We start from the raw sequence: 23,149 nt of genomic DNA, 5'->3' as shown, positions 1-23,149 counted from the left end.
ACTTACCCTTAATTCTCTCCTGAAGGGATTGTCTAGTCATTAGATTTATGCTATTAAATGAAAACATTTAATATAAAAAAAAAGAAAAAGCAAGCAAAATTTATTGGGTTTATATGCAATTCAAGAAATCAATGTACTTGCAAAGTCTTTAAACTCTACCAATCAGTTTTTTGTAATTCAGTTGTAGTTCATAGTGTTTTCATGAGGTTTATGCACTACCATTTGTTTTAAAAAAACTTTTTAGGGTGAAGATCCTGTTTGTTTGTTTTTTGGCACTTTACAGTATATTTTGTCCTTAAGTAAAATTTTGTACAGGACAGTTTTGTTTGTTCCAGAGGGATGTAATTATGTCCCAAAATAACATAATCTTAACACGACTACTTTAAAAAAATTTTTTTGTTTTTTAAATGGCTTTATGAGATGGCACAAACAGCTCTAAAATTTCTCTTCTAGAAATGCTGTAGTTTCTGCAGAGAGTCTTTGCATAGACAGGCAGTGATTTGACGCACTGATAATTCAGCTCATAACCATTTTTCTTTCTGTCTTTTCTGGTCCCGGTCAATTATGTGTGGGCAAAACTAATATAAAGTTTTTCTGCTTCATAAACTAAGAGCATTACTTTGAATGCTGTTACCAAATGACAAACATCATGGTGGTGTGCTCTAGGAATTGCCACTGTGATTGTCTGTGTAAAGGATTGTTATAGCTCATGGAGGTCACCAATAGCACAATATTCAGGGTTATATGGTGAACTCCATTCTAATACTTGGATTCAGTGATATTTTTTTTTTTCCACATTTACAATCACGAGATTCATCACTTTGCATGCTAAATGTTAAAAGCAGTACGATAAGTTAAAAATATGAATGAGTATGCCTGGTTGGATGGTTACCAAGAAGAAAGTATATTCTGTTTAATAAAGTAATGATAGCACATTATTTATAGAGCTTCAGATGAGTAAACCACAAGACAATTTCCTCTTGGCTTATGAAACTGAAGTAGAAATGTTTTTCCACTTCATACCATGGTGATGATTGAGGTTTTGTTCAGCACCACTGAATCTGGCTCCCTCTCAGTCACTGAGTCCAACATGAACTTATCTATAGCCTGATTTTAAACAGCAAAGAATTCTAGGGTCAACTGCGGGGCCACCCGTCTTTAGGTCATCTGATATTTAGCCCAAATAAGGCCACCGACATATGCATCAAATAAAGCCTTATGGCCAAGTAGTGCTGAATACGAAAAGATCCCACACACGGCTGGAAACATTCCAGCGTTGAATGTCAAAACCCTGATCTCAGCTCGACTGAAATGTTAAGGGATCTTATGTAGATGTGTGCAGAGACAGATATCTGTATACCTCCTGTATGTGTAACAGTCCAGTACTAAACCTCAGGCCTTCTGTCAGGTTGGGCAAATATCTTAAGATAAAATGCTCTATTCAGCTTGACTGGGTATTAAATATTAAAGCAACAACAACAAAAAAATCCTTACGTATTTACTGTGACTGAGGGGTGTAAAAGCTGTGTAAATGCACGATTTCACAGCAAAAATGAAAATGACCTGCAAACTAAGAAATTTGGAAAGCAAACAATAAAATTACACTACCCGACAAAGACAAAAAAATGCATGCATTAAAAAATGTTGAAAAGAAGAAAAGCTGCAATAACTAAAGATAGACAGCAGGAAAATGGAAACATCTCATGCGGGATGTGACCCTACAAACAGCGACTGGATCCTAAGAGGTATAAAGCATTAAGAAAGGATTCAAAGGAAAGCCTACTTTTTCTTTTCTTCTTTCAGATGTCTTATAGAAGGCATCTTATTTATGTTTTTGCTGAGGGTCTGGTCCACTGGCATTCATTTCTATGTTCTGGTTGCATATGTGTTGATGATCGTTGTCTCCCCCTGGTGTCCCGGAGCTTTCCCTATACGGTGCTGATATGGACTTTTAATAACTTGCAGCTGTTTTTGCTGATTTCATTTTCCTTAAAATGCATCTTGGTGGTTATTAATCTTATTTTCGTATTTGCTGGTCTAATTGTTGATTTTTCAGACGTTTCGAATGTGTTGTGAAATCATGAACTCACATTCCATTTGCCTCCCTCTTCCAGTATCCTATCAAACCAATAAACATCTTCACTAAGTGATATCGTGTTTCTTGTGTTGCCAAACAGACATTTTACATTTTTTTGAGGACATTACTTCGTCTTAATTTTTAAACTCAGATGACAACATGCACATTGGAAAGCACCCAAAATTTAGAATTATAAGTTGGAAAGGTGGAGCAACACAACCGTATCTAACTTCAGGATTCATGATTGCCACTATGTGCATCAATACTTGTAACTGTTGAAGGTTTTAAGCAATTCTTTCTTTTTTATCTGACATAAAGTCCTTTATAGACACTACCACAATACTACTTTTTTTACCACATGCACAAAGCACCATGTTGTGGTCATATTTGAACACTAGTGGTATCTGGACCATTATCACCTCTGCAATTATGTCACTTTGTCTTCCCAGGTCAGTTTAATCCTCCTCAAAGCTTTTAGAAAAATATTCTGCGGGGTAATAGGACAAAAGTGTCATAATATCAGGCCAAGAAATAAACATGTTGGTGGTGTGAAGGTTCTTTGCTGTTTATTGAACTAGACTAGCAATGGGTGATAAAAATATGGATTCTGCTTTCAAGCAGAAGCTCATGAATCTTGTTACTGCAACAGAAAAGGGATCTAAACCAGAACTCAGAATCTACTGCTGAATAAGTTGATGACCAAAATAAGAGTACAGTAGTGCCATAGCCAATGCTGAAACTTAAATTAGATTAAATTGCTGTGGCTTTACCTTATATTGCTTTTAATGTTTTAATAACCTTAAAAGTCTGGATGGCAAACGTTTCCCCTCTAGAGTTACACCACAGTAAACTTTTACCAGAGCTGTAAAGCATTTGAACTTCTAAGAGGTACTCTTAATTTGTCAAACAGGTATTATTTACAATATAGCACTGCATTATTTAAGGAAACTGAATACACGTTCTGTAATTCTGATTACAAAGAAGGACATTCGTAACCTAACATAGCAGATATACTTCTAGCAATCTATCTACTTACCAAGGTACTTATTGCCTTAGTGTTTTCCACTTTTACAGACAAAATGAAACAAGACATTTTAAATTTAGGGAGCAAATTAAATTTGCACCCAGCAGCAATTTGCTTCTGCCCCGTCAGTAGCTGCATCTTTAACTCCTGTGTAGAAAGTAGAGTATGTCCATAGGATTAGGACTGAAACTGTGAATTCTTAGCCAGCAGTTTTTGAAGATATTCCTGGAACACAGGAGTACAAAGTTCAAATACTAAGCATCGACATAACATAAATGAACTTTTATTGCCAATTTTCCTTTATGGCTTTCTGCTGAAAGTGGCTGAAATAACTATATTGCTTTTCTTAGTAATGTTCACCTAAATAGAAACATCTTGGATAATATTTTACTTGTCTTATTTATTTACTGTCATCATTTACTGATTAACTTTAATAAAGTAAGCCGTCCGAAACCAACTGCATTACAAAACATCAATAAGCCTTTAAAATCAATTGATCAATGCTGTAATGAGGTTTTGTACTGACTGTGTGGGGGAAGGAATGAGGGTAATAAGCAGCATCTACAAGTAAACATAAATAGATTATACACAGACAGGTACAAGCACTCAATATATAAAGCCTGAGAAAAATTCTCGAAAGTAAATAGTTTTGTGTAGAAAATTAAAGATAATCCAAAGGTATCAGTGAAATGTAAGATTAGCACAAAAACTGTTACACATTTGACCACACAATACAATTACTGCAAACACAATCACATCTGCTAGGTTTGTAGCAGCTGAGGTCTCTGGGACATAATGTTCTTGGGAATATGTGTTGTATTTAAATTAGTTAAAAACCATTTAACTTTTTGAAGGTTAAATGGTCCGCTCGCCGCCTTCAGCTTCACTTATTAAGGAAACTGTTGGACTAAAATTGTGGGACTTTCCAAACTAAACATTTGTCTCCAAAAGAAACTCATCAGTGAAGTAATCAATGCATGCGGGTCTCTACTACTGATGCCTATTGAATAATTCACAGTATATATAAGCTGTACTGTTAGCCATAATTCTTTGCGGTTATAGTGAGAGAGGAGGGATGTGTTACTCTGCCTTTGTAGGAGCTCCACAGAGAGGTAAAGAGCACAGAGCTTCTCTTGAAGGAGAACAATAAAAGAAACCTGGGGGAGGTTCCACCCACACGTGGCCACGTATCCGTCTGATCCTTTTTACCGCGCTTGTCAATGAACTTCACTTTGTATTTTCTGTCAGGTTGGAAAAATGAAACTCGCAAATACCTCTTCTTTCTTTGAAATGTGCCTACGGACACGTATATAGCTGCCTCTGAGATTATTACACTCATTCCTTTTCTTTCTTCTTCCTTTTGATCATGTCCTTTTGATTTTAAACTCTGTCCTGGAGGTCTATTCAAAGTAATTGCATTTTGAGTAGCCAGTAAATCGGGAGGTGAAGATAGGGAAAAAAAATGTCAAAAAAGGGACTTGATTGTGTGAAGCCCACAGCTATTAATGTCATCGTCTTCACTCCTCCCCTTTCCCCTCCTCTGATTTCCAGGGTAAACGTCGCTCCCAGCTATCTGCAGTGGGTGGGAGGTTGAAGGGAAGACATGCAATTGCTGCAAGGGGTTGTGAATAATATTCTCTAATGAGGCGCGATAGCCATGCCACCTGGAACTCTGCCAGCTAAAGCTTTTCACAATCTCTGCCAGGAGTCACCATCTCTGTTTTTTTCATTTAAACATCTCCAGCCTCATTTCTTTTTAGTGCAACCTTTTGGATGCCTTTGCCTGCAGGGCAAGAGAACAACTGTCCTTCTGTCACGCCACTGTGTGAATTTATTACATCAATCTCTCTATATCTCCCAGTAGAATCTTTATTCTATGTCCGACACATAAGGTTTAACTATACCCAGCCTTCAGCGGGAAAACATGGCTGTCGTAAATGTAGTAGCAGGCTCAGAAAAGTCCTATTTTAGTATCCGTAAAGCTGCTGTTCCATTTCTTTTTGACGTACCTTATGCTAGAGGTAAGGAAATCTTCTGCCTAAATTCAGCCACCTTCAGTGACCTGGTCAGATACGTTTTCTGGTAAAGCAAATAAGGAGAAATCATGGTAATTACACCATGTAATAGCAATTTCTGCAGTGTGCACATGTGCTAAAGTCTACTGGAACATCAAATTAGCATTTCCATAAGGTTTGTCTAAAGAGAGAACTATGAAAAAATTTTCTGTTAGATGATTGTATTTACCTTAGACCCCATCCAGAAGATGAAATTGCTCCCAAAAAAGTCTAAACTTGCACTGCAAGCTGGATTGTCGCGAGATTTGAGTTTTCAGTTTCACAACAAATCCATTTTGAAGACTCCTGCTAAAGCGTCTGTCTCGTAAACACCAGCGGGTCAGACCCATGACATGCCAGCAGTGTTTTTGATGACAGAAGGGCCTTGCCAGGGCAATACAAAAAGAGCTATGCAGGAGAAATCACCTGTCGATACAGCAATTGACTCGGTTTTAGCTTAAATAGTGATAATTTCTCATTTAAAAAGGACAAAGAGAAGCACTTTGTGCATTGAAAAAGTTTGATTTAGCAGGTTACCCCTCTAGTTGAGAAAACACTCAAAAAGCTGCAGACGAATCCTACTGTGATTACCATGTCTCCATTGGTGGCTCTCATGGACCAAGTTGCCAAAGCTAGTGAATCTGAAATGTCATGATTCCCTGCTACGATTCGCTGAAAACGTATTATAGAAGGCAGGTACTAGCTGGCACGTCACCCAATCAGCTCAAAGTATTGTACTAAACGTCCCTCCTTTTCATAGACAGACTGAATGGCAGCCATCCCAGATTGATTACGTAGAACTTAACTCAGTTTTACACATCAATCTGGGTAATGCCAGGTTAAAAAAAAAATCATCACATAATGTGGAAACTTAACACAGGTCCTCAAGCAATTTAATTTCTGTGCTTCTGTTCTACACATCTAAACCCTGGGATATTAACTTAAAAATGACTTCCAAATATAGACCTATACTCATTCATCTGAGAAGAAGACTTTCAACCATTGAGTGAACACTGCATTGATCAAGCCATGTCACACTTTGTGCTTGTTTTAAAAAATGGCATTCACTCACAATGTTCTCAGAACAGAGGTTACCCATGCTGCGTTTACACCTTTCTTTTCTAAACAGGTTTCCCTTCCAATTAAACTTCCAATAATATGCTTTGACTCTGAACAGCCACCTTTTTAAACAGGGACAATTTTAGGCTTGTTATTCTTTTGGTGGTTCTCAACCACTTATGACTGTGTAGCCAATATTTATTTATTGGTCATATGTAATGTTATTGAAATCGGAGGTTTCATCATCATCAGTTCAGCTCCTAATATAAACACAATAAGTACTTTAAAAGCATTTATCTGTATATAGCAGATCTCAAGCACATGACAGGTTATTTAATCTCACATTTCCGAAAAAATTTAATTCTTACTCTATTCGCATTCATTGGGATGCATTGATGACGTTAACCTAGGTAAACACCTGTGTGGGAATGATCCATTACGCTCTTAAAATGATATAAAAACAACTTTATCAATGAGTACCTAATGAGCATGACATTAACCTTCCACATATTTCCTAGAGTACAGAGCATTCAGGTTTGGTGCGACTGGAGAACAGCTGAGGGTGAGTGGGATGTAACAGACAAAAGGGATGCTTGTTTATTCAGTGAACACTTGACAGCGCCTGGAAGCTGCTTATCTATTCTCCAGAGTGTCTGAGCACATGTGCATCCATGCAAAACTAGGTGTATCTAAATTAATTCTGATAACTTCAAAATATATGTGTACAAAGCTTAGAGCTTTCCTTGTGGTGGGCTGTGACTGCGGCAGCAAACACTTTAATAATTTTAGGTTCAAGAAGTTAAACAGCCATAGATGTGCATCAAATCTTTTTTAGCTGAGGCTGACATTCCTGCTGGGTCCTGTTTTGCATATTGGGGTGTTTTTAAATGAAGTTTGTCTTTTAAACAACTCTATTTCGCAAATTTCTGCGATAAACCCTCTTGTGTTTTTATGGTATTGCATTTTTCATAATACAAGTGATCTACTTTTTTACAATAAAAGCTAGTTTAATGAAGCTTAAAAAAAGAGAGAGCAAATTCTAAAACAGCAAAACAATTATAATCTCTGTTCCCGAAGGGTTTACATAGTAGTAAGCTGGTGATGAAAATCAAATTCATCCTCAACCCATCTATATCAAAGCAATGCCTTAGCACAATGATAGGGATTGAAGACATCAACAATGACTTTAAAGCAGTCATGGTTGAAGTTGTTGCTGCTGCCCATAATTCTGAGATAAGTTATCGGGCCATTTCTGTTCTTAAGTAATTCATTCTACAGTGAAGATTAACTGGGTAAAAACTATTTGCCCGTGTAATTCTAAAGAGACAGTTTAAATTCAACCAGAAGACAATGAAAAGGGCCCTGAAATCGAAGGATTGACGGTTCAAGCCCCGGCTCCGACTTTCAGTGTCGTTGTGTCCTTGGGTAAGACACTTCACCTGCATTGTCTACTGATGGTGGTCAGAGGGCCCGGTGGCACCAGTGTACGGCAGCCTCGCTTCTGTCAGTGAGCCCCAGGGCAGCTGTGGCTACAATGTAGCTTGCCACCATCAGAGTGTGAGTGTGTGTGTGAATGGGTGAATGACTGAATGTAGTGTAAAGCCCTTTGGTCAAGTCTCCTGACTTGAAAAAGCGCTATATAAGTACAGGCCATTTACGGGCCATTTGGAAAGGGTTATTAGCAGAAAAATACTTTTTGCAAAAAACATGTCCGCCTATAATTTTGGCTTGTTTTGGTTAGAATCTGAATAACTTGCATTGATTTTGTCAATACTCTGTGCTTGAGCCTTTCTGGGTCTAGGGGTAAATCTTTGCACATACTGTATAGTCAGTTCAGGTTTGACCCAAATTGAGTCATGGCAATAATCGCAAACACGGCAGCAATCTAGAACAGAATGGTTGAAAATAAAAGTTTTGAAGCCCAAGCCTCAAACTGCAGTGGACCAGAATAAAGTTGTGCAAACCTAAATGAACTTTGCATTGTTAGAAAGATGAGCCTGATAATCGAAAAAATCCTTCAGGAAACACTTACAGTACTTGAAGTTATTGCTGCTAAAATATGTTTCACTGGGCGCTGAGACGTACTGAGGCGAACTTTGTTTTTCATTCCTTGCTTTTCTACTTTAGTCAATGACATGTTGAATCTATGTTAGATTTATGGATTAAAGGGTGGATTCCCTTTTTCTAACAATATACACTTGGTGTACTATTTGAGTCAGGGGTTTATTTCTCCTTTAGAAGAAGTCATTTTTCCTTCAGCTGTGTTTACATGGTGATTCATTTTGTACCTTTGAAACACAGATACTGTGATATCACTGGGAAACAGTGCTGCCCCTTAGGTCCAGCTAAACCTTCAAGTTTAGATGGACATAAATAGAATATCAGACGTCAGTGAAAGATAAAGTAGTACTGTTTATGGAAAGGTTGGTGGCAGTGTACAAGATGGTGTTTGAGTGGAGAACAAACCCCAAATGACAAGTGGAACATGATTCAGCACATTTCCTTTGTTCCACTCTCTGCTTAGTCCCTGTTAAACTGCACTGAGCTTCAGTCTCATGATAGCTTGTTTTTTTTCTAACATTACATTGGCATGAGTTTCTTTTTTATTGACATAGGCTGTATCATGCAAAATAAACTTTTTTTTTTAGGATTTCAACTTTATAAAAATGTTAACTCGGCATCAAAAAGATAAAATTGATGCTAATTTTGGTAATTTTGCCCTGTCTGAACAATCCTCAACAATAACTTGCTCTACCTGGCAGCTAAACACACTTTCTACGGTAAAAAGGAGCCTTTCTTTTATCTCATCAAGATGAGTCATTGAATGGTATGTAATCACCCCACCCTCCTTATATCAAACCAAACATGGACTCCTTGGTGAAAATAGGAACACGCTCACAGTAGTATCTGCTTGATGCACACAGTTGTGCAAGCAGCTTCTGTTGGCTTATCCCATTGTTTCAATGGCTCGCAAAAGGGAGGCGGCGCAGCAGTAAAACAAAGCGTCTTTTTCTCAGCATGGAAAAAATGACACCAACTACAAATCAATATTTAATGGTAGATGAATGTTTCATAGTGGGAAACGCAATATTTCATCTTATATATGCCTAAAGTTGACTTTGGATGGCACAGAAAAGCAATATATATATATATATATAGGACCTTTAAAGATACAGAGAATCTCGAAAAAGGGCTTAAGTAACCGAGTTTTAACTTTTCTGGAATGGTGGTGTTGAAGTTTAGACTTGGAAAACTGCATTTAGTGCATTTTTAAAAGCATTCTTTTGGTTTAAGGGTATTAAAAGCATGTCCTGCTGGGTGGAGCGCAGCAAAGAAATGTTACTGAATGCTAAAATTCAAATAAATAACATGGTTGCTTTAAGTGGTATCAGGATATATTGTACGTTTGCATATTATACACCTAACCAACTCCACTGAAGTGGCGTGTACGTACATTAAAGCAGCAACATAGAATATGCCGTGTTAGCTAATGAAGACCAGAATCGGCGGTCTGGATTTGGAGCTCTAGAACATCTGGTTCTACTTTGTACAAGGGGAAACACTGATAAATGTTGGGGAAACACATAATGAAGTCCGCCAGAGTGGGTTTCTTTTCTCTCCGTCAGATGTCAAACATGTTAAAACCAGATGCTGACTCCTGCTGATTCAGTCCACAAAATACCAGGGATTTTACTCACTGAACTGCAGACATCCTGAGATCAGTAACAAGGATAACTCAAAATAAAACTGCTTAATCATTGTTGCCATTAAATAAATCCTTAAATATTTCTTAAACTTTCTTTAGGCAGAGGAAAATAAAACTGCAGTCTCTTTCTCTTTTCTAAAACAACAAAAAGTCTATTGTCTCAATTACTGGCTAAAAGAAAAATAAAGTCTCATGTTACTATATACATTTCTGGCTTCCAGATTCTCCAATATATGCTATTGCATAGTAGCAACTGACTGAATGCCCTAAATCGTGGCTGCACTGAAACTATACAACAGCACAACTTTGGAAAATCGACAGAGTTAAAAGTTAAGAAGAATGTAGTTCCTTCTGCCACTATAACCAAAGCAAAGCACACAATCAATATTTTGCCAGAGATAAAATGAGCCCTACCTTCCTTGTCAGATGTGGGTCAGATTCCTTACAGTAAACTGTCCTGGAGTTTAGCTTGCAGATCAATAATGTGTTGGAGATGCTGTTGCCCAGCCAAGATGCTGTCTGTCCCTCTGCGTCGTCTTCTCAGATGATTTGGCTCTATTACTACTAGTAGCTTTGCCTCGTCAATATGTTAGAACAACTGCAGGGTCAGTCTCCAAGCTGCTCCGTCTAAAGATGCCACCAATTTAGCATACGGGGCTTAAATGATGTTAAACGCTGTTATTGTGGGTAAAATCTAATCATGAAACCATGCATCAATCCCACTTTTTTCACCATGATGCTGTGGGGGTTTCTTCTCTAATCTCATATCCTGCCACCTCTCCTTTTCTGCTCCAGTCACAGCAGGAGAGATCCAAACTGCAAAGAATTTTCTCCATATGCAAAGACAGACGTTGAATCCCAAAAGGGTTAATTCTGACTTTTTGAAATGCAGCTGGTTAGAATTATTGTTGGTCATAGTTTTTTTATTTTTTTAACCTGTAGTAGAAATATGTCAAATCATTGTGTGCCTTTGGGTAAAGCAAGTAGATCCTCTAAAGGCTGAAATTGAACTGGCATGCAATACGATTTTGTGACATACATGAAAGGTGGATTTAATATTGCAAAATGATGTGTCAGAATGTTTTAGTGATTATAGCTCAGCAGAGCACTTTGTGCAGTGAAAAATACCCATGGACAAAATTGTTGGTGCCCCACGTTTAGTGAAAGAAAAACAAACCCTATGGTCACAGAACTTCAATCTGACAACAGAATTAATAGATTAAAAGATCAATGAAAATTAAGAAATAATAGTCAGGCATTGCTTTTCAAACATGCTTCAACAGAATTTATAAAAAAGAAGAAAAAAAACTCATGACAGGCCTGAACGAAAATTAGAAAAGTGATGAAAATACTGTGACGAATTGACATTTAAATCAAGGTGTGTCCAGTATTTAGCCTCATAGGTGTTTAAAATCTAGTAATAAGTCAGTGGTTCTTAATAGAAGGGCTACTGTCACATGCTCTTTGGTGACATGGTGTGTATCACACACAACATGGACCAGAAGAAATTAAGGAAAGAGTTGCCACTGGAGAATAGAAAGAACGGTAAAGGGTATTAGGAACAACTTCAAACAGGTTATTCAGAAATCTAAGATCTATGGGACCGTAGCCAACCTCCCTGGACGTGGCTGATGGAGGAACATCAATCATTGAGAGAAATAAAACAAAAGAGCTAAGAAAAACTTCAAGTTGAACTTTAAGTTTAAGGACCATCAGCAAAAGATAGCAAAATCCATCGCTGTTTGAGCCTAAGTGGATTTTATGGCCAAAAGAGGACAGCATTGTTGTAAACGAATTCTAATAAAGGCCAGACTGAAGACTGCATGTTGACAAGCCAAACAAATTCTGGGATGTTTTATGGACAGATGAGACAAAAAATTGAACTTTTTACCAGGGCAGATCAGCTCTATGTTTGCAGACGGAAAAATGAAGCATTTCAAGAAATGAAAACTCTGAATCTCTGCAGAATTCAATGAAATCTCAAGACTATTGAGGGATTTTAGAGACAGATGTCTCTAAAAGTGCTTGGGCATAGGTCTTTGAACAGGATAATAACCAAAACACACATCTAAAAATGCCCATGAATGGCTAAGAAGAAAACGTTGGACTATTCGAAAGTGGCCGCCTATGAACCCTGAACTAAATCCTGTTGAGCATATTTGGAAGCAGCTGAAACATGCTGTCTGGAAAAGGCATCTTTCAAACCTGAGACAATCGAAGCAGTTTGCTCATGAGAAGTGGGCCAAAATACCTGCAGAGAGAAGCACTTTTCATTAACAGTTACAGGAATTGATTGATTGCGGTGATTATCTCAAAAGGTTGAACAACAAAAGGTTAACGGTAACATAATTTTTGTCCAGGCTTGTTTAATGAGTTTATTTTCCCAAATCATTCTGTTAAAGCATGGTTGACAAGCAATGTCTGACTTTCCTTTGTGCATTTTCATTGAATGTTTGTGTATCAGATTGAAGTTACTTCTGTGAGCATTATAGCTTTTTCTTTTATAAAATAAGGGGTATCAACAATTTTTTTCAAGATATGTAATCCTCAACAGGGGAGCAACAACAAGCCTTAGCAGGAACAGGAAGGCTACTGTAAGGATGTTTATTTATTTCATTCTCTAAGGCTATTAAGAAGTCATCTGCACCAGTAAATAATTATTAACTGTTCACAACAGAAAGATCTGTTAACTTTAACACCAGTGAGATATTTTGTCTCTGAATAAGGTGATATTTCAGATCATTTAACACCTCCAGGAAGTCGATAAAAGCTTTTCCTCTTAAAAAACAGCAATCACATTCTGTGATTTCCAACACTTTATCATCCTTTCCAGAAGATAATTCAGATAAACTAGCTGAAAATGAAAAGATTGATAGCAGGAAAAGAAGTATGTATAGTACATTTGTGACTTTGTACTTTGATTATATTAGCTTGTACAAACCAAAACCCAAAGCAACTCTAAAGATTAGAGAAAAATGGCTTTGGTATATTTATATTGAAATACAACCTCTAGGTATTATGATTGATGCTTGGACGCACACAATAATCTCTACTTAAACTACATAAATCACACCACCTGAAAAATGTCTCTCCAAATCTGTTCAATTCTTTAATACAAATATAAAACAACTTTCTGATATAAGCAGCCGTGTTCTGTGCATCTGCAGAAACAAAACTGCCGTCATTGTTGATGTTCACAGGGTTTTGTCAGCCTGCTGTGTTGACGTTTCTGCCAAAAGATGTCCGCTTATCCAGCTGTCTGTCTGCATAAATCCACCTGGCTGAGGCAGGAAAAGACTCAGCTGAGGGAAAAAGAAAGTTAAATCTAGTGGACGAAGCAGAAACAGACTTGAGTTGGGGAAAGAAACCATCTGTGGCTAGACTTTAACTGAATGCGCCTAAACCTGAGACTATATAATTATATATATATAAAATCACAAGGAAAGGATGAAAAAGTGATAGTGAATCCTTTCCTGTACTTAAAGGCAACAGGAGTGAAACAGATGATGTACTGTTATGATAAGGAATCAATAGCTAATCTACCTGGATTACTTCAAAGTCAAAGATGCTTTGGGAAAATACACACCCCGACAGGCTAGACTTTGTGACATTAAAAGTGTTGAAAGCCTTTTGTTTGATACAAAAAAAAAAAGGTTTCTAAAGGACGTGCCTGGTTGTTTAAAGGCTCATGGCCTGTTTAAGTTTTGTGCTTTAAAAGAACAGTTTATAAAAGACAACCTGACAGTTATAGTTTTTTGTTCTAGAAACCAACTCTGAGGTACTTTTCCCTTCAACGCTGTTGTAAACTGTGAAAAGAGAAGAGTAAGAAAATGACTTCCCACTTCCATACTTCTGCGGCTCACAGGAAAAGCTTTTTTTTTGGCTTTGATGATTCAGAAAAGGGTTTAAACTATAAACACACGATAAAGAAAAGATGTACATGTATGCAATTTGTTCATCAAAATGAAGTTTATGCCTCTACTTAGGTACTGAAAACACTCCAACAACCTTTAAACACTAGATGCATTAGAAGTACATGATGGTTGTTTTTCTTGGTTAGTAGCTAATATAGAGTAGTTGGTTTTGCTCATAGCTGAAGTGAGGAGATAAACAAAAAGGTTTCTAATGTGGATCCAGGTTAAAGTGAATAATACAACTACTGCAAAGATGAGGAAAACAAATCTACCATGAAAAAAAATAGCAAGATTTCAATTTATAACACAATAAATCAGTTCCATTTATCATCTAGCTGCACCTTGAAAATCTTATGTGCTACACTCCCTCATTTATTTCAAGCACTTCTGTATAAACAGCAAGGATCCTGAAATATCTGAACTTTTCTTCTCATTAAGACGAGAAGTAATCACTCTGCTGCTGCAAAGTTGCCGAGGTAGTGATGGTGAGATTCCATTTTTATTTCTCTGGCTTTTACATCCTTTAGTAAATTTTAAAGGAGATTAGGGATGTGTGTTGCGTGGAGGAAACCGCAGTAAGCACTATTCTGCTTGTGAATAACAAGCAACAAACCCAAACAAAACCTGCCACACAAAAAGACAGCATATTTAACTTAATAAAGAACTTAATATCAACATTTTACTAAAAACCAACACATAGTGTGCGTTATAATGTTAATATTTACATATATCAGAAAAAAATGTGTACCAGCCATACTGATCAAACCATCTGCTTGTTCAATGTTTAAAACCTGCGGCTTGCAGGGTCATGCTCCGACAATGTGCTGGCAACAATGCTAAGATAGCTCAACCTCACGCCGCGGCTTGGGTAAGCTAACGAGATCCACTCAGTTGCAGTGCAGTCCTGTTAGTTGGCAATTAAAAAAGTGAGCTCAACATTAGAGCCCTGCACTCGCGGGACCCAACGAAAAGCGGTGCAGTGGGAGACAAATATTGAAAGCTCATTGTGGGTGCGTATGGGAGCGGTGATAAGCAGCAGTCCGGTGAACAAAAAACGTATTTTAAAATGTAAAATAAATTCATAAATTATCAGTCTATGTTTATCATATATATACACATCACAATTTCATGGGTGGGGCTCCATTATACGGTGTATGATACGGTATCATACGGTGCATCCTCAGTAGATTTTGGTAGGTTAGTTGAGTAGTCAACATCTCCACTGCTCCTCTGACTTTGGAAAAGGTAAGTTTCCAACGTTTTTTAACCCTTTCTCTCTGACATGTCATGTTATTTGAGGAGGTTAGTGAAGAGAGTGACAGGTAAAGGTTTTTGCAAAGTGGTTGATGGGGGCAGATGACTCCCTTTGGGTTTATATATTGACAAAAAAGTGTAGCAATTACGCTTTCAACTGCGTCACCAAAGGAACTCTACATAGTATCTTTTTGATTCACTGTAACTAGTGTATAACGAAGTATTTAATGTGCATACATGATCAAACCTTAGCCAGGAAGTCTGGCAAAGGCAACTAGATGTTATGCCACAAAGGAAGAAACACCTGTCAATTTCAATTCTCAACATTAAAAAACATTACCAATCAATGAGACATAATGTGAGGCATGAAACATCTGATCTACTTCTGACTCGCTATCCAAGTCAGGGCTGCTTCCTACTGACTAATTTCATCCATTTCTCCTTCTCTGCCTGAATCAGCATCATCAATCCATCGAAGCACTTCTAAAGTCTATTTCCTTTTAAAAATGATTTAGCAGCAGCATTACCTTAAGAAGTTAAAGTCCCCCACATACTAAGGTGTGCTTCATTTAATGGTGGTCTGCGCGTAGTCAAGACATACTCCAGACAGATTAGAAACAGACGTCCACTGGAGAGGTTTGTGCAAAGATCAGTTTGTGCGACCGCGTATGCTCATGTTGTGTCGCACAATGTTTTTTATGTGATACCAAGCAGATATGTTGTGAATTGATGCCATATTATGGATGAAGGAGTCAAAAATTTTAAAAGAATCTTGCAGGAGGTTAGAAACGCCTTGACTGAAACGCTTGAGTATTAAGTCTCAACTGTCAGCGGACACGAGGACTCCATGCACAGTATGTGGGGGGCCTTTAGAGTGTTCTAGGTAGAATGGTGGTTGTTAAGCAGTAGTGCATTTTCTACCAACCTGGGGAATAAATTACGATGCAGCTAATAGAGCTGTCAAAATGATGGATGTGGGATAACAAATTAAAAGTAATCAAATCAGTTTTTTCTCGCTGTTTGATTGAAAAAACAACAACATGGAATTGCAGGGCATACAAAAATAGATGATAACAACATCAACATAAGAAAAAAATTACTTCAAAATCTAAAAACCGTCAAAATGACTGCGTTTGAGAGTTTTAATGTTAGTGGGGTTTTCTGTTCACGTCACATACTGTAACAGAGACCAAAGCCAACCGGTGTAAATAAGAAGATTGTTTTAGAAAAGCTGCCAGAGGGCTTGATTAAGTGTGAAAGCCATTTCATTAACCCTCCTGGCAGAAGATATTTTAACTAAACAAACAGGTGCAGCTTTATAACATTGCTAATTACTGCATTCCATTTAAGTTTGCCGGTTTCACGGCCCTGACACTGTATCACTGGCATGGCCTCCATTAGTGCCTTTAGTTACAGCTGTGCTTTTCCTGCAAGGAAGTTAAATGGCTGCTGTAAAAGGTTTCAAACAGCTGCAAATAGAGTTCAAAGCAAGAAAGTCAGTAGAGGTTCATCAGCCTCTATTAAACTGTAAAACTGAATCCAGGGGAGATATGTTTATGTTTGCTAACAAGGCTCCAGTTTTTGGTCCTATGAACCTATGATGTTTAGTGTCTGCATCCATTTCTGGTTTTCAAACGAAAGCGGCAGGTAGAAGTCATTCTAAGCTAAACATACGATTTTGTACTAGTGCTGTTCTCAAAGTGGTATATTATCTACATTGGTGAACAAAGCATTTTGAAAGGCTAACATACCCAGGAAAACCCTCTTAGATTATACTAAATTTTAAAGCTTTAAGCCTTTATGAAGTGCCTCTCGTTCCTTGGTTGAAAGGCCTTTATTTACAGCGTTTCAAATAGATCATGCTTATGTTTATATGTGAGAGCATGAAAGTATATTATCCTTACCCTTTATTGAGGAGTGCATTTGGAGGACCGTTCATTTCCGTGTGCGCACACACACACACACACTTACACACACACACACACGTGGAGCCGCATGCAGAAACACATGGATCTGCACACAAACCTGCCGTGTTTCAAATATGAAACAGCATTTCAGCTAAGAAGTGGGAAGTGATTTATAAAAAGCTTTAGGGAAAGGCTTCTACCGAGGAGAGAGAAAAGACGCAGCAGAATAACTCTTCAGAGATGGAGAGTGGGAGGGTGCAGCTGAACCTAATGTTATAGATAGCAGTGCAATCGGTATGACTGGATATTGTGCCGGTGAGATAAGAATATGGTGGCTCAACTCTCTGAGTGGAAGATATATTGACAAACACTTTAAGAATTTTAACTGCTACATCCAAGCACCTTGCAACTGTCGGATTAAACGACATGCTGATTAATAAATCATACACTAAAGAATTAAAATAATGTTAAATATTTTGTTTTACCACCCTTTCCGCCAGTGCTACAGTGCAATGGACACAGAAACTGTGTTTTAAAACACATTTTGCCTCCTTACTTGCACATAAACGATAGAAACCTACCTGTTTGGAGACCTTGAGGCAGTGCTATGAAAACATGCATCTTCCCTGTGCCCTTCAGACTCTCATCGACTCAAACTCACCTTGAATGAACACATGCACTCCCACCCTGCTGGCAGACAGGAGCTCAACCTTTGAAAGCAGGGGTGGAGGGTCCAGCTTCAGCAGGATTTACAAACAGGTGCTTCGTCAAGATGAACCGAGTGTTGTGGATTTTTTTCTTTCTTTTACCAAATAAAGTGTAGCACCATTGCTGCACCAGTACAATGGATAGAATTGTGTCACCAGGTCAATCTGATAGGTTGCATATTAAGGGGAGATATGAACGTGGCCTTCCAAAGTGGAGAGAAAATCGAAAGAAAAGGAGTAGGTTTAATTAGCAAAAAGGTTAAAAAAAAAAAAAAAAAGGAAGATATGGGTGCTGCAGGGAAGAAAGTCGTTTTGCTTTATAAGCTCATTGCTACTCATTTATTAATAAAGAAATAAATCTTTTCTCATAATTTGTTGGTTCTAATCCAAAAAAACACCGAACCTTTTTGGTAGGAAATAAATTGGCTACTTAAAGGTGAAAACTTCGGAAAACTTCTGTCAAGGAATAAAAACATTCCTGGAATTCTTTGCATATTACAATTACTGCTAATTACTGCCACAAGTAAACCCCAGGTATCCGTTTTATTTCCCTTTGGGATTAATAAAATACTTTTGAATTGAATTGTAATCTACAGCAACAATGCAATACTTTTTAAAATCTGGAAAGTTACATCTCACCTCTGCTTCTGTTAAACTCTAAGCCTTGTTCTAAAAAGGTTAATAATGGAAAATAAATGTTATGTGAACTATGTGATAGTAAAAAATAAAGCTAATGTAAACATTGAACGAATGTCTGTGTAATGTTTTACAAATGTATTGCATAAATAAAGTTAACACAGGAAGATTTTACTCCCCTTTACTACTTATTTCACTACCTTTACAAAATTTTTACTAACAATACAAAATCAAGAATATGTCTTAATTAAGACCCATCCATGTTAGCTTAACAATTTTTAATGTATTTAATTAGGTTTTTTCATTCAACTTAATTGTCTGAGTTAATAAAAAATCGGTTTCCTCAAATCACTTCAATTTAACTAGTCAAGCTTTGCAACAAGTGATTTAACAGGAAATTAGAACTGTAAATATTCAGTCATATGTTTATATTACTATTTTTATTATGTATTTATTACTGTTTCCAAGGCTGCAATTTAAAATATGAAATTGTCTAAAGCTGTTCTAAATTAAATTCATTTTTGTTTACACTGGTATATAAAAATGCAAAAATAAATCTAAGTCTAACACAATGCATTGTGCACAGCAGCATGGACAGCAGAGTCTAGCAACATCAGCTCAGGTCCTGCCATATATAATTCTTATACAGATTTTATAGTCTAAATAAGAATCAATGAAAAAGTCAGAATATATTGTAGGGGTGACGAAAAATTTACGACCCAGTCAAATTCTGTATGTTACCTTTTATTACCTTTCAACAACCTTCATTTGAGGTCATTCAATTTACTACCTTTGATTACCTCATAGATAAAAAGCAATAATGCTTAAATAAATCATGGGGAAATTCTTCGTTTGAATTCAGATAAACATTTATAAAGCGTGCATTATCATTTAAGTGTGTATTTAACTTAATCATATTTATCGTTGCTCAACTTAGTTGGTTCTGCTGGCTAATCATCATGTATATTTACATTAATCAACTTAATAATTAATCATAGTCCTATTTTGCATCACATTATGCTTTTTTAACATCAGTTTTACCCTAGAGTCAGAGGAAGTGATACTCCTATAGGCCATGCGATTTGTTTTTGTGCAGATTATCCAATCAGCTCGTTAAAGGCCTCTTTAACGAGCTGAAGTGACAGTGTGTAGTATTTCACAAGAGGCTGTAGAAGTGGAAATGACTGGAAAATGTCGATATTTACGCAACAGGTTAAATATCGCTGTTTAACGACACATTTAAATTATTTATTTATACAAAAAATATCTGTTAGTGGCACTGAATATGAAACGAATCTTACAAAAATTTTCTAACAATTTGTAAATTCCTGTACGGCTATGTAGAATATGATCACCATGTTTATTCTTGCTTGTTTTTATAATCTCTCAGTTTGAAATTTTCCACTATTAGACCTAATATCTGTATACAGTCAGGCATTTTATTGTGGATTCACCGGTCATTTTTCTAATAAAACTTTTGGTTTAATATCAATGTGCCGTAAAGAATTAAAAGCTTTAAAGTTCTGGACAAAAAATCCAAGTTTTTTCTTCACCAAAAACACCTATGAAGGATTTTTTAGGATTTGAAAAGTTTCAACATGAAAATGTCTTTTATGTATCCTGATATCCCAAAAAAATGATTATTTTCATGAATTTTTTTCGAATTCATTTTGTGGGATTAAAGATGTTGATCTTGTTTAAAGTGATTAAATCTAGTTTGTTATCTTAAGGTAAGGAAATCTTTTTTGTGTACAAATTTGTTATTTTAAACAATAATAATTAAACACTAATTCTTCATGAACAGATGTATTGTCTCAGGGTGTTGAGAAAACAACATGATCAAAATGTCTCCTTTCAGATCATAGATACATCATCCTATAATTATAGATGATTCAAAATTGAGCTTTCTTTGATACTGTTTAATTTCCTCATAATGTGGAAGCTGAAACTCTTGAACAGAATATTAACGTATCAATTTTAACCCAAAGATCAATGCTGCAGATTATCATTGAGCGTCATGATTGAAAGATAATTAACTCTCGACTTGGAGAAAAAGGACATATTAATCAATGGCAGAAGCAAAGCTGGACGGCTTTCTCAGTTCAATTTCAATATAACTGTACAAAGTGCTTAACTGTAGATTTAAATCATAAAGTCAAAACCATCTATTTTGGTAAAACAGAAGAAGATCAACTTTTCAGGCTCATACTTTATTAAGGCAGTTTAGGATCCCTGAATTTCTCTAAATGTCTTTGTTAGCAATTTAAAGGAAAACATTCTGTTAAAACACACAAAAAAAACTACTAAAACTCTTCTTTTAGTCAGTGTATTTTGGGTCATTTGATTTTATTTTAGAAATGGATATCAAATAAAACAAATAACAAGAGGCTATCCAATTTTTGTTCAAAAATACAAAACCAGTAATTAAAACACAATCTTTCTTTTTCTGTGTCAAAAAGTTTAGGCAAAACGTTTCTTTCCTTTATTATTTTAATATTTTAATAACCATTAAAACTATTTACTTTAAAACAGAGAGAAAAAAGTGTGTGCGGATGTTGTCGCTTCATAAGCGCACCATATTTGAGAGGGTGCTGCAGTATTGCTGCTTTAGCCCCGATTAGAACATCTTTAGAACCTTAATCAGTTGGGATTTTGGAGATGGCCAATTAGGGCTCGCCTTTCATAGAAATCTCAGCACAAATTTTACAAGGAAGTTATGGAGCAAGAGAATGCTCTGCAAGAAACGTGATATTTTGCACTAAAAAAATCATGCAATGGTCTGTTTTTGCACTGCACTTCATTAACACAGAGGACCCCAAAGCTCCTCTCGCTAAAATCAGACCTTCACCCATTGACACAAACATTCACATGCTGATGGGGGTGAGCTGCTTTGTAGCCACAGCAGCCCTGGGCATTGACAGTAGCCAGGCTGCCATACAAGGCCGCCGGGCCCTCTGGCCACTCAAAGTAGGCAAGGCGAGGAAGTGTTTTGCCAGAGAGCCTGAGATCATTAGAGCAGAGGGGATGAACCAGCGAGCCAACAGCTGTAGGACAAACGCCTACCTCCTGAGCCATGGGATTGAAAAAAAACAGATTTTTGCTGTAGAGTCAACAACAAAATGCAGCTCATGTCTACTGACACCACATCCAGGAAAGGCCAACCCTGCAATGTCAAAGACTGGATGCAACCAGCTGAGCTCCCTTAGATAGAAAACTTTGAAGCACTGATTGAAAGTGCCTTAAGTTGACGTGTAATGTTTATAGATATAAACTAAATTAAATCAAATGTTAGCAGGCATTATTTTTCTCTCCATTTTGAGATATATGTATCCTTTTCAATTATTGGTGCTCTTATGAAATAATTGAAAACATCCTGTGTGGAAAAATGAGAAAATGTGCTTTTTAAGTAACGTCATTTAGTATTAATCGAAACAGAAAATGAAATGCAAATTGATTTCAAAGTTTCTCTCATCCCTTTTCCCACAGATAAAAGAGACCCACTTTCAATTACAAATTTTCTTTTTTTATTTTGCATCATAAAAAAATAAAATAGCCCATTTTTCTTTTTTTTTTAACATAGTTTCTAAAAGGAACATGGATGACCAAAGGATACACTGACCGTTTTTTGTACGGAGGAAATTTCAAGCTACTGAACAGGTTTGTGATTAGAAAGGGTTTAGAAGAAAATATGAATCTGCTGATATCCGGCAAGCTTTTGGAGGGAAAGCAAACCAAACCCACCTTTTGCCCTCTGTGAACTCTAAACATACAAAGCAACGTCTTGCTTCCTTTTTCTGCTCTGAACCTGACTGAGTCACATCAGCCTCCGTCAGTCAGAGCTTGACTGCATGTGCCAGCATATTGTACTTCCATGTTGGTGACTCAGCTCATCCGGGTTGTTTCAACATGCTTTTATACGAGCAGCACAGACAGAGATATGCTTTCCCACCTTTTAATGTAACACCGCAAGAGACTTCAGGGAACAAAGCCAATACAGTGCTGCATACAGAGAAGCCTTCCACTTTTTACCACCTGCTTCAGTTCAATAAATCCTAACATTTCCATTAGCTGCAAAGAAAAAGATTGTTTGGTTTTCTACTAAAAATAAATTGAGAACAATGAAGGCCATATTGGGGTAAAACTTCATCATGGATGTTAAGTTTAAACATGAAATGGGTTTTACCTGGTATAAGCGGCTGTCCGGTCATTCCTATAGGAGGCATCCCCATGTTGTTCATAGCTGCCCAGGGGTTGGGGTCTGACATGGGCATCGTCATTGAGTTGGAGTCCATTGTCATGTTACAGATCCCTTCTGCAAAACAAAACAAAAAGGAAAATGGGCTGCTGGATGAACAGTACATCAAAAAACAAGCCTGAACCAAAGGAGGCAGTGATTCTCAGCTGGGCCGATAGGTATATAAAATAAATTCCAGCAAACCATGAAATTTTAAACACCTTTTTGAAATGCTGTCATTTTTTATTTTACTTCCAAGGATCACTACTAGTGAAGGAACATTTACTGTAATCCAGTTACTGTTCTTTCTTGCAGCACCTGTACTATGGCAGGAACTGATGTGCATGGCATTGGTAGAGAACAACAGAGTCTCTGCCATCTCTTGTCTGGCTGCACAGCCTGTAAACCCTTATTTAATCTCTACATCACAAACTGTAGCGCCACTGTCACTTTGATGTAACCAAGTCAGCAAGGCTGTGAATAACCAGTGAGTCAGAAGAGCAGGAGAACTTTGGCTTTCTGATGCAAATTAAGGAATCAGATGAAGTTTTAAGTGTTGTACTCATAACAGCTCAGG

At 37.0% G+C, this 23,149-nt stretch overlaps 1 protein-coding gene across 2 annotated transcripts in view; it reads right to left on the bottom strand.

Moving 5' to 3' along the window:
* The window catches only part of LOC107098493 (ecto-NOX disulfide-thiol exchanger 2-like), a 245,190-nt gene that overhangs the window by 30,061 nt on the left and 191,980 nt on the right, over nucleotides 1-23,149 (bottom strand). For both annotated transcript variants that reach the window (XM_015396212.1, XM_015396214.1), the window contains one exon: nucleotides 22,522-22,650. In XM_015396212.1, the coding sequence (XP_015251698.1) occupies nucleotides 22,522-22,650 (129 nt within the window). The remainder of the gene's footprint in view (nucleotides 1-22,521; nucleotides 22,651-23,149) is intronic.

This window comes from Cyprinodon variegatus, unplaced genomic scaffold (genome assembly GCF_000732505.1).
Source record: "Cyprinodon variegatus isolate N-32 unplaced genomic scaffold, C_variegatus-1.0 Scaffold783, whole genome shotgun sequence".
NCBI classification, from domain to species: domain Eukaryota; kingdom Metazoa; phylum Chordata; class Actinopteri; order Cyprinodontiformes; family Cyprinodontidae; genus Cyprinodon; species Cyprinodon variegatus.
The sequence above is the reverse complement of the archived record's forward strand: the minus strand, read 5'-3'. Positions and strand labels throughout refer to the sequence as shown.